This window comes from Falco peregrinus, chromosome 5, assembly GCF_023634155.1.
Source record: "Falco peregrinus isolate bFalPer1 chromosome 5, bFalPer1.pri, whole genome shotgun sequence".
Taxonomy (NCBI): domain Eukaryota; kingdom Metazoa; phylum Chordata; class Aves; order Falconiformes; family Falconidae; genus Falco; species Falco peregrinus.
In genome coordinates, this window is record NC_073725.1 from 58,443,093 (window position 1) to 58,458,481 (window position 15,389).

The 15,389-nt window shown below is 38.9% G+C and overlaps 1 protein-coding gene across 1 annotated transcript in view; it reads right to left on the bottom strand.

The window, feature by feature from the left end:
- Window positions 1-15,389, bottom strand: part of LOC101922035 (sodium channel protein type 5 subunit alpha) — a 46,985-nt gene that overhangs the window by 12,821 nt on the left and 18,775 nt on the right. Inside the window, exons 10-20 of the mRNA XM_027791763.2 lie at window positions 14,766-14,963; window positions 13,277-13,456; window positions 12,292-12,693; window positions 11,434-11,560; window positions 9,229-9,467; window positions 8,685-8,885; window positions 7,546-7,899; window positions 5,406-5,843; window positions 4,322-4,468; window positions 3,105-3,225; window positions 414-568 (exon numbers count right to left, since the gene is read on the bottom strand). Of these exons, the coding sequence (XP_027647564.2) occupies window positions 414-568; window positions 3,105-3,225; window positions 4,322-4,468; window positions 5,406-5,843; window positions 7,546-7,899; window positions 8,685-8,885; window positions 9,229-9,467; window positions 11,434-11,560; window positions 12,292-12,693; window positions 13,277-13,456; window positions 14,766-14,963 (2,562 nt within the window). The remainder of the gene's footprint in view (window positions 1-413; window positions 569-3,104; window positions 3,226-4,321; window positions 4,469-5,405; window positions 5,844-7,545; window positions 7,900-8,684; window positions 8,886-9,228; window positions 9,468-11,433; window positions 11,561-12,291; window positions 12,694-13,276; window positions 13,457-14,765; window positions 14,964-15,389) is intronic.

Below are 15,389 nucleotides of genomic sequence, written 5' to 3' on the forward strand. Positions count from 1 at the left end.
AGAAGATTATACATTGAAGAGAACTAAGTACTATTTTTTCCAAGCATTAAGAGTCATTTATTTGTTGCAATGATATAAAAGTTCCTTTATATTTCATATCTGTGAAATAACATCCTGAGAAAAATCCAGTATATAGCCAGAACAGGACAGCTTCTGAGATTTATGTGTTTTTAGCTTTGGTCATGATCTCTTGTAAGTTTTAATAATATGAATAATAGATCTGCAATAATTATAATAATGAATAAATGACTGCTATGTGAAGCTGCTTCTGTTTTTCTTCTGAGTTAAAAGATATTTGCTGTGTCTTCTGAAAAAAAAAAAAACACAAAAAAAAAAAAACCAAAACAACTTATCTGTGTGCAAATTAAAGCTAAAAGTGCTTCTAAAGGAATACATGAAACTGCTACACTAACCAGGGCTCCACTGCTCAGAAGAATCATGAATATGATAAAGGATTCAAACCAGGAGTGTTCAACAATCTGGTAGCAGGTACTTCTCAGATTCCACCATGTTTCTCCTCCAAACTTTATGGCACTGCCCACATAACAACGAAAGTATCGAACACAACCTGAAAGTGAGAGACAGCGATGAATGCATAGAAGGAATGTGCATGCATGTGAAGGGTTGCTTAAGAAACAACTGGGGGCAGGGAAAAGTCAACGGTCACATTGACTGCATCATTGTTGGTTGTTTTTCATGTTTTGCCATGAGAAAATAGGAAACATAATTTTGTTTGCCTTAACTCATATATATATATATATATATATATGTATACATATAAAATAGGTGGAGCCCCTTTGGACAGCTTTCCATTGTTTCAAGATATTTCTGAGGCAGTGGACACTCTCACTGAGCTCCTGTTTGTGCACACAAAAATTCGGGGCCAGGGGAAGCATGTCACAAAAGCCTTTCTCAGTTTCTGCACGCTGCTTGCAAAGCAGTGACGGGATACCCCAGAACAACGAGGCTTGGAGACAGAGAAGGTAAACAGTTGTCTTCAATATTGCAGCATTATACCTTACCTTGCAAGGTCAATTCATTTAATTATTTGCTTCTGGATGTGTGGAGTGGCTGATTATATATGATATAACCTGAAAGAATATGTCATATTCTAGCTGACACATTGGTTCCATAAAGGGAGACCCTCCTTTCAGGCTCACCACATTATTTCTTGTAACAGACAACGATGCCAGAGCCACCTCATGTTTCCCAACCACCTCGTTACAAAATCCTGGGTTTGATTAATTATTATTTTTGCCAAGAATTAACTCACTTTGGCTACCATTTTCCTTGGTATGGGGTCTATGCTAATTCCTGTTTTCATTATGACACAAAAAAGTGTAAGTTAGAAGGTTTCTGTCATTTCCAAGCAGGGAAAAAAATATGAATGTGTCATATATATATACTGATATCTTATACACATATTAGTATCATATATACATAACTCTATATAGTATCATATATATATATATATAAATATTCTATCATATATGTGGAAAATTCTGATCATTTTTCTTTCAGTAATCCCAGTTTCCCCAGTAACGTGGATCTGGGACTCAAGATGAGGCAGTAATGGCATTCGCATAAGACAGGGACTATCTGTGTTATTTTTATTATTATTTTTTTTGCTTTGCCGTGCCTTCAGTCGATCTCTCTAACGGTTTGGCCACAGCAGGCACACTCCAGCCTAGGACTACACACCACAAAACCAGAAATGTCACATTTCTTTTCTGTAGTAGAGAAAGAAAAAGGAAAAAAAAATACATACATATATATATTTCTTTTTTTCTAACAGCTGTAATGGCAAAAAATGCCATTGATAAAGTAGTTTAGAAAAGAAAATGTAGCTCAGAAATCTGACATCTGTACTATTAATTCAACATTTGCCTACTTGTCTGGAGACATCAGAGAGATGGTGGATCTCGTTCAGGACTTATTGTGTTTAACAATAGCAAAACATATATTGTTACTCCACAGAGAATACTTTGCATTCAGGTACAACACCTTTCTAGCTTGAAATAATTTCTGCATGCTTCTCTGTTTTTCATTCAGTTATAAAACTGTGCATTAGAGGTTTTATTGACCCAAGGCGGGGGGGGGGGGGGGGGGGGGGGCAGGGGGGAGGAAAAAACCCCACAAACAGGGAGGGGGGGTGGGGAAAGGCCCCGGCTCCGTAGAACAGGGCAATTAAGAGACAGGAGTAATTACAGCCAGATTTGATTTATCCGTGTTCTCATTAGATAAGATCTCCAGGAGTGCCTGAATGGGAAGGCAGTGATGAGAGAAAGGCTCTGCCTTTGGGACTGGAGGAGGAGGAAGGTGGAGGAGAAAAGCTGAGAGTGCAGCAATTATCACTGGCCTTCAGTAGTGATGGTTATTTGGGGGAAAGTGTCAAGAGCTATTTCTTTGCATCTTATGAGAATGACACGTTGTTACAGGTGTGAGGGTAGGAAGAATTCGTAAAAGCACTGAACACATCCCCTAACAACTTGTAAAGATAGATGTTGTATGAGGATTTGAAAAGGGATTCCCAGATTATCACCCTACAGAAATTCAGCTTCATCCTAGCAGCTTCTCTCTGCTTACTTCACTCCTTAGTTTTTTTACAGAGATCATTCATGAAATGCTATTCGGCAAATAAACATTTAACCTGTTGCAAAGCATTAATAAATCTGATGTGCCAAGTGCCTTGTTCCTGTGGCCGTTGTCAGGTGAGACCTGACACAGCCCCTTCTCTTATGTTAAACACCTAAAAGTGACTTGGACTCTTTCCAACAGAGTGAAATTCATCTCACTTCACTATAATAGCCTCATTTTTGGGGATTGGGTCTATGCCACTGCCTGGGTCCCAGTCTTGGAATTAGCTTTAAGAGGAAGGGGCGTTATTTTTCAGCATATTAGAAATTAGCTTTAAGAGGAAGGGGGGTTATTTTTCAGCTGTCACATCTCTCTGTTGACTAGAGAGGGACAATGACTTGGACTGTTTACCCAATTTCCAGATAACTGAAGTTAACTGAAAATAATCTGCCCCTATTAGCTGAGCATCACTAGAGAAAAAAGTTAGATTTTGACCCTCCATAGTGGTGAAACTATGAGAGCCTTACCTTCTGGAAAACATTTTTCCGGAGTCTTGCTGTCTTCAGCAAACTCTGGAATCTGCCTCAAAAGATCTTCAGGATTTGTCAGATCCACTGTGCTGCCTTCAGAAGAGCTGACACTGTCAAACTACCGAACAAAATAAGATCAGGTATTGATTCTTTCTACATTCAGCTCCAAATAAATTAATCTATGAACAAGTAAAACTCAAAATTAAAACTTGGCTATGTACTAATACTGCAAGTAGTGTTGGTAAGGGAACAAACTTTGTGATTTTAGAAGTATATGAGCTTAGAAGTACCAATAGATCCATCCAAACAGGGGCCAAAGCTATCCGATTACGATATCTATCTATGCAAACCAGATGTAACTGCCTAATAAGCCGGTAAACTGGAGAGGTTTTGAATTCCTTATAAATATATGTATATATATGTAGTCCTCAAAGCAGGATAAACCATGAATTGGATTAAACACATGAAATCATAGAAGGATGCATTCAAACAGGAGAACCAGATAATATGTCTACTATTGTGTGAGGAACCGAACACCAGTGATTGCATTTATGGAGTAGAAATTAGAATTATATCATATATTCTCCACTTACAAAGCTTTTTGCTATCCAATTACACCATATATAATGTATGGTGAGCAAGCAGTTTGTTACAAATTACTTACCCTATGCTCGTTCGAGCATATTGCTATTTGTTACTTTCTTCAAAGCATTCTTTATTCAAATTTATTCCAAAAATATTTTTAAATAGCAAGTACTGTCTTTAATGTCATAGTGAGAAACTCATTTAAAGTATTACATTTCTTGAAACTAAGATACTTAGGACACAGGCAGACTTGCTGGAATTTCCCACTTGGAAGCATCTCTCTCTTTTAACGCCTTTTTTTCCCCCCCTTCTTCCTCCTCTCTTTTTTTTTTTGTGGACTCAGATTTCAACAAACAGAAAGTAGCAGAGAGAATTTTATAAATTATTTATTTGAATCAAATGATTTTGTAGTTTTTCTATTTCTAAACACTCTTTCCTATACATACATTTTTCTTGAAAATCAATACCTAGAAACCTAGCGTGGCTTTGATTTCACTCACAGCATTCTGGCTCCATCATTAACCAGGCAGAGCTGCTGCTGCCACTGAACTCCAGCAAATCCTTGAACAGGAACGCATCCATGCTTGACCACTACTGGAAAGTCAATGCCATAGAAAAAAAAAAGTTACCTCTTTTTGTTCCGGTGTTGACGGTTCAACCTTCCTATCCTTTCCTAGGTAAAGCACACTGAACTCTTCAGAGGAAAATCCTGATCCTTTACTCCAGCTGCCTGAATTCTTCCCTCTTTCTCCCCTTTGCCTCAGGTGATTTTCATCCTGAAAATAATCCATGCATTAGAAGGGGTTTCTTTTCCCTTTTTAGGGGGCAGACAAGTTGGAAGGGAAAGGCAGATAAGACATGCATTTCATTTGAAGTGGGAGTGTCCAGACAGAAGTTATAAGATGTGATAATTTTGAGTGTCTGGTTTTACCTAAGGATAGAGAAAAAGAAGTTTTCCCCAACGGGCACATAGCAAACCAAGGAATAGTCGACAAAGTCAAAAGTTAAGTGAGAATTTTTGCACAAGAATTAAGATGGAAACTTAAGGTGGGAAATCTTGAGACCAGGACATCAATCTCCTAGGGTTCAAATAAAACAGAAAAATTCAGAGAACGTAAAGAAGTAGGATAATATATGTTATCACATAAGAAACATGACCTTAATAGGGCCACTCCATACTTAATCTTTCTAGCTTCTTCTCATTATTACATACTACACACAGCAAGGGCCAATGTAAAGAATGGGCCAGAGCTATACATCTGTGTCATTAGTCCATGATAATGTTCTTTATGCAGAACATACATTTTTGGTCTGTTATGTAAATAATGCCAAAAGTTGGCATTATCGACATAAATTTTTACATAAAAATTCCAAGTTCACCAAGGACTGCCACAATTATCTATGGACAATCTATGGACTATGTAATTACTTGTGTGTAACATACCATGTCAGTTAGGATTTCCTGCAGTGAGCCCAACAATTTTTGGTCTTTCTTTTAAGACCATGAAAGAGTCTTGATTTTGAAAGGCTCCAAGTGATAACTTACCCTTGCTCTAAACATTCATACTTTTGGTTCTAGTTCAAAATTTGGCAGCTCTCTAGAAACATATCAACATATGCCGCCCTGTTCTGCTAGAGACAGTCTTCTATCATGCATCCCTCAATATATAGATATGATTCTACTGTTCCAACACAAAGAAAGAAATTAATTACCTGTTTGCTGTATTCTGTGTCTGTAAATGTGCTCAGTTTATCATCATCTTCAAAACCCTCACTCGTATCCTCTGCCTCAGCAATAGGGACACAAACAAATACATCGGGACTGGTAACAAAATCTTCAAGACCTGAGCATTTGTCCCCATATTTCTCAACCCATTCATTATTGTAATTCTCTTTACAATTTTTCTTTTCTTCACACTTAAACCCAAGTGGCTTCTGTGCAGGCAGTTTGATTTTCTTCCTGTGCACTCTCTTTACACGCATCAGCTTTCCACAGCAGGTGTCCCGTGTCACGCTCTTCATAAACTGAAATCCTTTGTGGATCCGAGCAAAGGCAATCCGAAGATTGTTCATCTCTCTGTCATCCTCTGCTGTCTGGAGACAATCAGTACTGAAGGAATTCAGCAGTAGCGCAATGAAAAGGTTGAGAACCTGAAAGTTATTGGAATAACAATAGAAGTAAAAGTCAGGAAAGCAACCTTCAGGAATCTGAATTCTAACTTTGGAGAGCAGAGACACTCTCAACGTTCAGTCTTACCGAGCAAACCGAAACAAGGTAATAATGAAAGGACTATGACTGACAACACAGCGCTCAATAAAGTGAATGTCTCCTTCAGAAAATTCAACCTGCCCCCAAAGGGTTACCTACAACAGTAGCTAAACCAGATCTGTGCATGCCAAATGCATTATTTGGCCAAAATAATTTCCTATTGTTTATAATAGTAACCAAGATCATGGTTATGGCTTGTCCGTGTAATAATGTCTCTTCCTACTTCCAAATGGAATTAAATCAGGCCTTTGCAGATCTACTTCCAAAATCCTGTGTGATCAGATTCAGGCCCAGCAATTCCATCAAAGCTGCAATACTGTCACAAAAATCAAAGTCAAGAGAAGTTCAAAGAGAAGTTTCCTCCCTGCTTTTGAGTACATTTAAACAGAAGAATTTATAAACCTCGCTTTCTTCCCCCCCCCTTTTTTTTTTGTTTTTGTTGTTTTTTTTTTTTTTTAAGGGAAGATTTAATTTTTTTCCTAGTGCTTCAGTTTGGGATCCAGGTGTCTTAATTTTTATTGTGTCAGAACTGGGCAGATAGCACCCCCGAGTCATCCAGGGACCACAGGCAGTGGAAAGCATTAGTCCTCTGGAGGCCAATTCATCCCATCTGTCTTAGGTATTGACCTTAGACTGGAATAGATCTCACTCTCAGATACCTCTCTATTTCCTTTGCTAATAAAGCCTAGACAAGGAGCATAGGCTAAACACTTAATTGTTTGACAGTTAACGTTCTATGATATGAGTACCACTCACAACATTTCATGCTGAAATCAATCATTGTGGTGTAGAACAGATGGGACTTTAAACCCGGGGGGTTGGGATTCAGCCACAGAACAGATATTTCCCATAAAGGGCTGCCTAAAATTAATTCTCTTCAGCAGTTTCTCAAGTTACAGGAAGATTGGTATATGAATGATACTAAGAATGGCATGAGAAACAAAGCTAGTAAAGAAAAAAAGAAATTTTACTATTTGGGCATTAAGAAATCACAGAACAGGACCAGGAAGGCAATCAGTCCCTTCCACCCCAGCACGGGTGTGCGAGGCTGTGTAGGGTACACCACAGCAGCATCTAGCGCTTGGGTGTAAATGTCCTTAGAGGTGATTAAAGAAAATCCTGATTTCAGTGGTAGGAGTGTAGATTATGCCATTTGCTGATGAAGAATTCAATACTTGCACGAGATCTTAACAAAAAAAAATAATTTAAAAACATTGATTTCCACAGGCACTTAAGCACTTAGCTCCATTAATTCCAGCAGGTAAGCCATAAGCCTTACTGATTATTTATATCCAAATCCCTAGATGTGAAGAAACATAGTTTCCTGTATCATATTTACTGCAAAGATATTCCTTGTCACATTGCCACATGAAAAGGTCAAGTGATGCTGTGTGAAAAGCACACAAAATGAAAAAATATGGACAGCAGCTCAAAGGGAGAGGCAGAAGAGGCTTTTGCTGACTGTAACACACACAGGTAACTTTTCCACCTGTGTTTAGGGAAACTACCTTCTGTTGACAAAATGGCAATTAAGTAGATTCTACCATGGACAGGACAAAGAGTAGAAAACACTGGAAAACTCACCACTAAATTTCCTATCACCATGACCAGCAGAAAAACAAGCAGGCACAGTGGCTGTTCAGCAACCACCATGCAGTCCCACATGGTCTCGATCCATTCTCCACACAGAATTCGGAAAATGACGAGGAATGAGTGGAAAAAGTCCATCATGTGCCAGCGTGGCTTGCCATCTTTGTGTATTTTAAGGCTGTTCTCCCCATAGCTTCTCCCAAAAAGTTGCACCCCTACTATAGCAAAAATGAAAACGATGATTGCCAGGACGAGGGTCAGGTTACTCAGTGCTCCCAGGGAGTTACCAATTATTTTAATTAGAGTGTTTAAAGTTGGCCAGGACTTTGCCAGTTTGAAGACCCTCAGCTGTGTAGCAACATAAAACATAGTGTTAGACATCAGTAGAGATAACCCATCTTTGCACCATTCAGATCCTGCAAAAAACATTTTACAGATATTCTGAACTATTCCAGCAATGTAATATTTGTGCCACAGTGACCCTAATACTTTTTAAAGAATATTTGTAGATAATAATTCTCTTTTTTTCGACTGGTCAGCATTGCAAACCTAAATTAACCACCTCATCAAGAACCAGGGCAGCTTAAGGTCCTGGTAAGCGTTTGGTCCTCACAGGTGGGTATCTGTACAACGCACTTGATGTAGATTATGGTATGTAACTTACATGTAACGCAAAGGACCAAAGCTGGGAGATCAGCTGCTATATTACTATAAAAGGAGTCTATCTTTTAGTAAAGAAAGCTAAATCAGTCCACAGTATACTATATGAATACCTAAATGTCATTTCATGTCTTCTAAGTATTGGGTTTTTTCTGTATTTGCACTCTGACACTTTTTCTCCTGTTTCCTGTGTTACTTTTTAATCTTTGGCACCAGCTTCATAACATGTCTACTCTGGAATATTTTTTCCTCTGAATATTTCTTAGTACATTCAAAAGAAATATATATGCCATTAAACTCCATATGTAGTCACAAGGAATTTAAGAGTGTATTTCCTATTCCTAGTGCCAAGATGAGGGGAAAAAATATATTAAAAAAAAAAAATCCTGCATCCCAACCGCAAACAATAGAAGTATTCTCTATTATATTCACAACATGAAGTTTTATACAACTGAGTAAGCATAAGCCATTACCAGCCTGAAGGATCGTAAAACTGACAGGGTTCCTCCTTTTCGCCTTTCTTTCTTGCCTCTGTGTTTGGGTAAACTCAGTTCAATTAAACTCAGTGTGACAATTATACTGTCAAAAATATTCCAGGGCTGCTGAAAATAATGATAGGGATCTAGAGCGATGATTTTTAAGATCATTTCTGCAGTGAAGATTCCTGTAAAAACCTGTGACAAAGAAACAGCAGTATCAGCCTAATAGTAGCCATGGATTTATCTTATCTTTAGATCATGTTCCCACAAATAAAACTCAGGGACAGGTCAACAAACCCCATTTTTATGAACTTTTAATGCACTTTCAATTAAAATGAGAGGATTGGTTTCTGCCTTCTCAGGAATGTGTTAGAAGCCTATCAATAAAATCTGGGACTTGTCCATATTCAGGATTTAGAGCTTACAAGTGCAGAGTATACTAATCTTTAAGTTTTACAGTTGTTATTTATGTCTCAAGTGAAAACATCCATCAATCAATTCTTGGTATAAAATGTCACATAGCTGAGAATTTGCTTACCAAGTTGCCTACATTAAGCATCGATTTAAAATTATCTGACATATTGTTGTGCTCCAGCGCCATGAACAAAGTGTTCATCACAATGCAAACAGTGATAGTGAGATCAATAAAAGGATCCTTTATGAAAGCAGCCACTTTTTTCTTGATTCTCAACCAAAGCGGACAACAGTCCCAAATTAGATACTTTAAAGCAAAATCATTCAGGCATGGTGGACATCTCCGCTGAGATTCTTCAAGTTCTAAATGCAAAAGAAAATCCCACTATAATTAGACGGTTATCACTGAGCAAGAAGGTGAAATAACAACTTCAGGTATTCAAAAGACCAAAGAAAATGGAAACATCTCACACAAAGCCCCAAGGCTTCCCTGCACTTTCTACCGTTCACGGAGTCCCTACATCAGCTAATAGACACAAAGACAAAATTCAGAGAAAACTGGATTCAAAACACATTCATGTGAATTTACTTCAAAAGCCTTTGCATCAGGTTTTATTTCCCCTAGACTCAGCCATGTACTACAGTCACCTAACTAAATGCAGATATTTATAATACAGAGGCCACGCCGCAGCTTCTCACGCTCTTGTAGGCCAATATAACATCTAAGGTGCTTTTCACCTTATCCTTATGGAGATGTCTGGGACACTGGCTGCATCACACCCAACATCTTTGTTGTCTCCTGTGAGTCTCAAGAGAGCCTAGAGGGTCATTGACAGCCACGGGAATTCTGATTGTAGGTGAGGCAAATCCAATTTCAGGTGCCTGAAATGTGGCCCTAGGAAAGGCCATGCCTATCGTTTCCCAGCTGCTGCAAGTTGCCACACCTCTCTGTGTTCTGTAAGTAAAACATGGGATAGAAGCTGTTCTGGCTTTTTGTCATTTACATTCTTTTGGTCAAATATAAATTTCATAGCTTCTCGTTCTTCAACATTGGTATTAATGAGTCCTCCAAGATACTCTTGACCCTGCTGAAATCCTGTGCAAATTAATTGACAAACTGGACCTTACTTACAGCTAAATACAAGCACAGTAGGAATCATTAGTAATCTAGTTTTCAGGACCTGAGATATTTTCAGAGATAAATGAGCTGGATTTGGCTCACATCCTTTTCATAGTTGGACCTGTTCTTATTTCTTCCCATTGTTTAGTTTTCATTTCTCCTCCTCCAGGCTCAAGCCTCAGATTCCAACCTACACTACTTATTCCAGTGGGATCACCTCTGCTCAACTCCACTCCAGGTTTAGCTCTTGTCTTCGGTTCTTTTAGATCAAATAGCTTCTTCTTTACGTATCCAGCCTGGATCCAGCAGAACTGGTGCTCAGGTCCCAGCAAATACCCCTTCTGTTCCCCGTCCCGATGCCTGTTCTCAGGTTAATCCACAGCCACTTACAGCTATGAGTCCTGTTCCATCCCAGTTCACAGCTGAAGATGTGCAACCAACTCAGGTCTTAGATGAATTACACCACAAAGTGAGGCTCCACTTGATGTGTTGCAATTGTGATCCACCCAAGAATTTTTATTATTTTTTTTAATATATATATTTAAGAAAAGGGACCTCCCTGCCACAATGGTACCCTGATACTAAATCCCATACTTGTGGCCCAAGAACTGGTGGTAAAGCTCTTCAACAGGGACAAACTAAAACGAAACAGGCTTTCCTCATCCTGAACAACTTAGGCAGAAATTCTTCAGCAAGATCTGCAACAAAACTATCAGTTATCAAAATAACTGTCAGCAATAAAACACCCTCTAAAAAAAATTCACATGGAAAGGTAAATTAAAGGAATAAAATAGTGAGGTTAAGTACTCGGAGACTAGGAATTGTCACAACTGGCTTTGCTTGTGTGATCTTGTTGCTGGATTCTGCATGCCTATGCCTCTGCCAGTGACATATCTCAAGCCACAGGGTCAGGATGAGAAAACAGCATCCCAGTCCTGCACCTCAGCTGCTAGAGAGATGCCTTCCACCAGCTCCCTACAAAACAAGATCTTACAATAGGCAAAGGATGCATTCCAGTGCCTAAAGACCATGTGATAAGACTTTTCTTTTTTTTTTTTTTTTTTTTTTTTATAAAGAGCCACATTAACAATGAAATCCTAGCTACACACCTACAAACCTCTGTTAACTTTTAAGAAATGTATTAACATTTTGGTCTTTCATGGTAGCATTACCTCAGGACTGAAATAAGCATAATGAGGAACCACTTACCCTCCAAGACACTGGTAATGATGCTGACTGCACTTGCTGCCCTTTGTCTCTGAAGTGCCTCGTTAAAGTACTCCACTGACAGATGAGGAGGCAAATGCATCATGCCGCTCTCATCATTTACAGCTGGCTGCTTAAAGAAGTAAACATGATTAGGGAGATACCACGGGAATAAAATGAAGTAGGATGTGATGATGGGTAACTGCGAAAGTTAATAGGAACAATGACACGCAGCCAAATAAATGTACCTTTTTACAAGATGTAATAGATGCTGAGAATGAGGGTCCTACTCTTCAGCAATAATGTTGCGGTAAATGGATCCTGCAAGCGCATAACGGCAACAGGGCAAGCACAAACCTTGGAAATAAGTGTGCGAGGGGAAATAAGCCTAGGAAATATTCCAGAGACTAATGGAAAAGGGGAGAGGTGAGGGATAAACTGGCAGAAAAGCATCTCTACCCATTTGGGGAACTTACAGACAAAGGCTCTGCCTGATGCTAAAGGTGCTGCGAAGGAGAAAGAAATGGCAGGTACTGTTCAAAATATCCTCCTTGGACCAGGTTGTGGGATAAAAAGGCTCTCTGGTAATTTCTAATTCCAGCACTAGGAACCTTCCAAACTATGCTAGTAAAACTCGTGAAAAGCAGAAAAATAGGGTTTATAACAGGAATGCTGAAGTCTAGCTTTCAGGAACTCATCAGAGTATTAAAAAACACTCCCTAGTGACAACTTATGAACTCCCCACCTCACTATACTTCATTTCACACCACTGTTTGCCACTACACTGAAACTCTTAAGAAGAACCTGCCACTTACAAAGAAACCATGAAGAAGTATGTATTTAAAAAGATATCTTCCTTACCAGATCCCCCTTTCCTGGGTCTTCCATTACAGGCGGTAGCATTACTCCTTCAGAAGACACGGGCTCTAGACTGTGCACCCTGCTGCTCCCTCCTCCCATCACCGCAATCACCCCATTGCAGTCCTCCGTGTTAGCCCACTTGCCACTCTGCAGGCAGCTGGGGGTAGCGGGGTGCGAGCCGTGGCTCAGTTGACTTTGCACACTGGAGCGTCTTCCCATCTGCATGACTGGCAGTGACCGACACTGGGCTTCGTGTTCCCCAGCACTGTGGGTTTCCTCATCACCCAAATCCATTCTGGAATCAACTTCTAAAGCAGGTATTTGGAAATTGAACACGCTCCCATGGCTAGGTCTGCATTTCGCCTGATTTGCGTTGGGACTGTACACCAGGTCACGGAAAGACTAAAATCCCAGGAAAAGGAATAAAGAGAGATTGGTATAATATGGTAGAGAAAATTTTAGGAAGCAATGACTGTTTGTGGAGTTTTGTAACATCTCCTATCAAACACCTCAAGTCCAAAACTCTTACTTGATTTAGATTTTTCAGGAAGGTTTACACCTAGATTTTAAAAGGCAGATAATAAAATCCTAGCAGCTGTAGCAGCTGGTTTTGTGCTAAGCTTTATATATATTCATATATATATATATGTATTATATATATATATTTATATTTTAAGTAAGACATTTTTAACAGAGAATCAGGCGTAAATAGTTAAATCTGATAGTAATTCACTTTTTTCTATTTCTCAGTGTCACAGAAAATGTAGTTTAACTGTTATAACTTTCCTTCCATCCTTCGTTTATAATATTTCCTTTTCAAATTAATTTTTACATATAATTCTTCCTCATCCTAAAAGGTTGTTTATTTTAAAGACTTGAGAGTGATCAGTGTTTGTAATAGGATTTGGTGTGTGCTTTCAAGCAAATTCTTTTAGTATTAAAATTGGAAAAGCTGTAAGGATTTCAGATTCAGATAATAGATTACCAACTTTCGTTGACTGTCTGTGGGCTGTGACTTGGGGACTTCTTCTTCTTCATCGTCTTCTATCCCCAAGGACTTATTTCTCTTTTTCCTGTTGCTTCTTTCTTTCATTTCTTTGGTAGACAGAGAAGAGGCTCCAAAGGAGCTAACCGACAGGATATCAATTCCTTTAATAGCCAATGACTGAAATTAAAACAAAAGCATGGACTCTGTTTTTGCTGGTACTTTGAATATAAGCAGAAAGAAAACACTTCTGTGCTCTGTGTTATTTCCTCTTAACAATTTCTGTTTCACAAGACTCATTAAAAATCTTCCAATGTGTGATAACACTAAAAGAAAGAGGAGAGAATTTCCCCAACATATGGAGCACTGAACAATTTTCTATTTGCAGTATGTTACATGATCGCATGTATTGGGCCTGCCAGGGGAAAAATAATCACATTATAACTCCTTTTCCTCCAAACGGCAGATTTGCTTACTATAAAAATACTCAGTTTGAAAATAATGCTGTAGGATATATCTTTTTCCCCAAATAAATGCTCAAACAGTATTAAAATTCTCTTTTTTTCATTGGGCATCCTTGGGAATGTATTTACACTGTGGCTGACTTTCCTTCCTGTACTGATTTTAGGACCATGTTTTCAAAACACAGGAGTATTTTGTTCCAGAAGCTTCTAAGCCATTTAAATTAACAAGAGACTTTTAGCTGAACTACAATATGTTTTGGCTCAGATGTTAATGCAGTTGATCACCCGAATTACTGCATATTACTCTGGTCAGCAGCCTGCAATGATAAAATAGAAGAAAAAATAATAATAATTAAAAAAACCAACTACATTCTCTTTTGGAAGCTGCTAGCTGATGGAATTTTACATTTTCCAGATTTTAAAACATTATTTTTCTTACAGTAACAGAAGCCTTTAATGCTCATTATCCACAACAAAAGTCATTGTTTCACAGGAACAATACACAACCAAACAAGGAATTGGTGCTGTAGCTCTAGGAATCACTGGGAATCAAGTTGTCACTTTCTCCTGTTCCTGTGAGTGACTACTACGATTACTCTACAACTAACTGAAAGGAGGTTGTAGGCAGGTGGGGGTTGGTCTCTTCTCCCAGAAAAGAAGTGACAGGACAAGAGGAAACAGCCTCAGGTTATGGCAGGGGAGGTCTGCATTAGATATTTGGAAAAATGCCTTCACTGAAAGGGTGGTCAAGCATTGGCACAGGCTGCCCAGGGAGGTGATGGAACAACCATCCATGGAGGTGTTTAAAAGCCACATAGATGCGGTGTTTAGCAACATGTTTAGTGATGGACTTGGCAGTCCTGGGTTAATGGTTTGACTTGATCTCAAAGGTCTTTTCCAACCTAAATGCTTCTGTGATTCTATGATTCTCCTATATATAGCTGCACACAAGGAGTGATGGTCTTTCTTATGTGACAGGCGACAGAACACTGAGACTAATGCTTTCAAGAAAATAATTTACATACCTCCTGCTCTTTCTGTAATAATTCCATGGCTTCCCGAAATTTCCTTTCCTTTGCCTCCGTTTCAGCAATGGTGGCCTTGTTCTGGTCTTCATATGCCATTGTTACTACAGCCAAAATCAAGTTGACTAGATAAAATGAGCCCAGAAAGATGACCAGCATGAAGAAGAATATATACACCTTCCCAGAAGCTCTGAGGGTCTGTAAGCAACACACCCCACAGATAAAAATCACCATAATAAATACCAAATAGGCTTTCAATGTGTCTCTGAAATTCTTTAGAAGCATTCAGCTTCCTAGACACAATGCTTTAGGAAGCTTAAAGGGAAATGTACCTTCCTTCACCCTTCTTCCCTGTCTTTCTCCCTCTTCCTATACTATCATCTGTGAATCACTGATCGTATATCCCATGAGGATGACTGATTAGGCATCGTTATATTTTTGAAGTACAATACAGGACCCTTTTCATATTTTTTTTTAAGTCCCTAAACCAGCAGAGTGGCAGGTCTGTTGCACTTCAGCATCCCTTTCCTAGGAGTCATCCTAGGAAATGTGGGATGGGGGAAGGGAGGATGCAGGCTTGCTGAATTGCAGCTATTGCTTTAATTTGAGGTTTCTTGTCCTCTC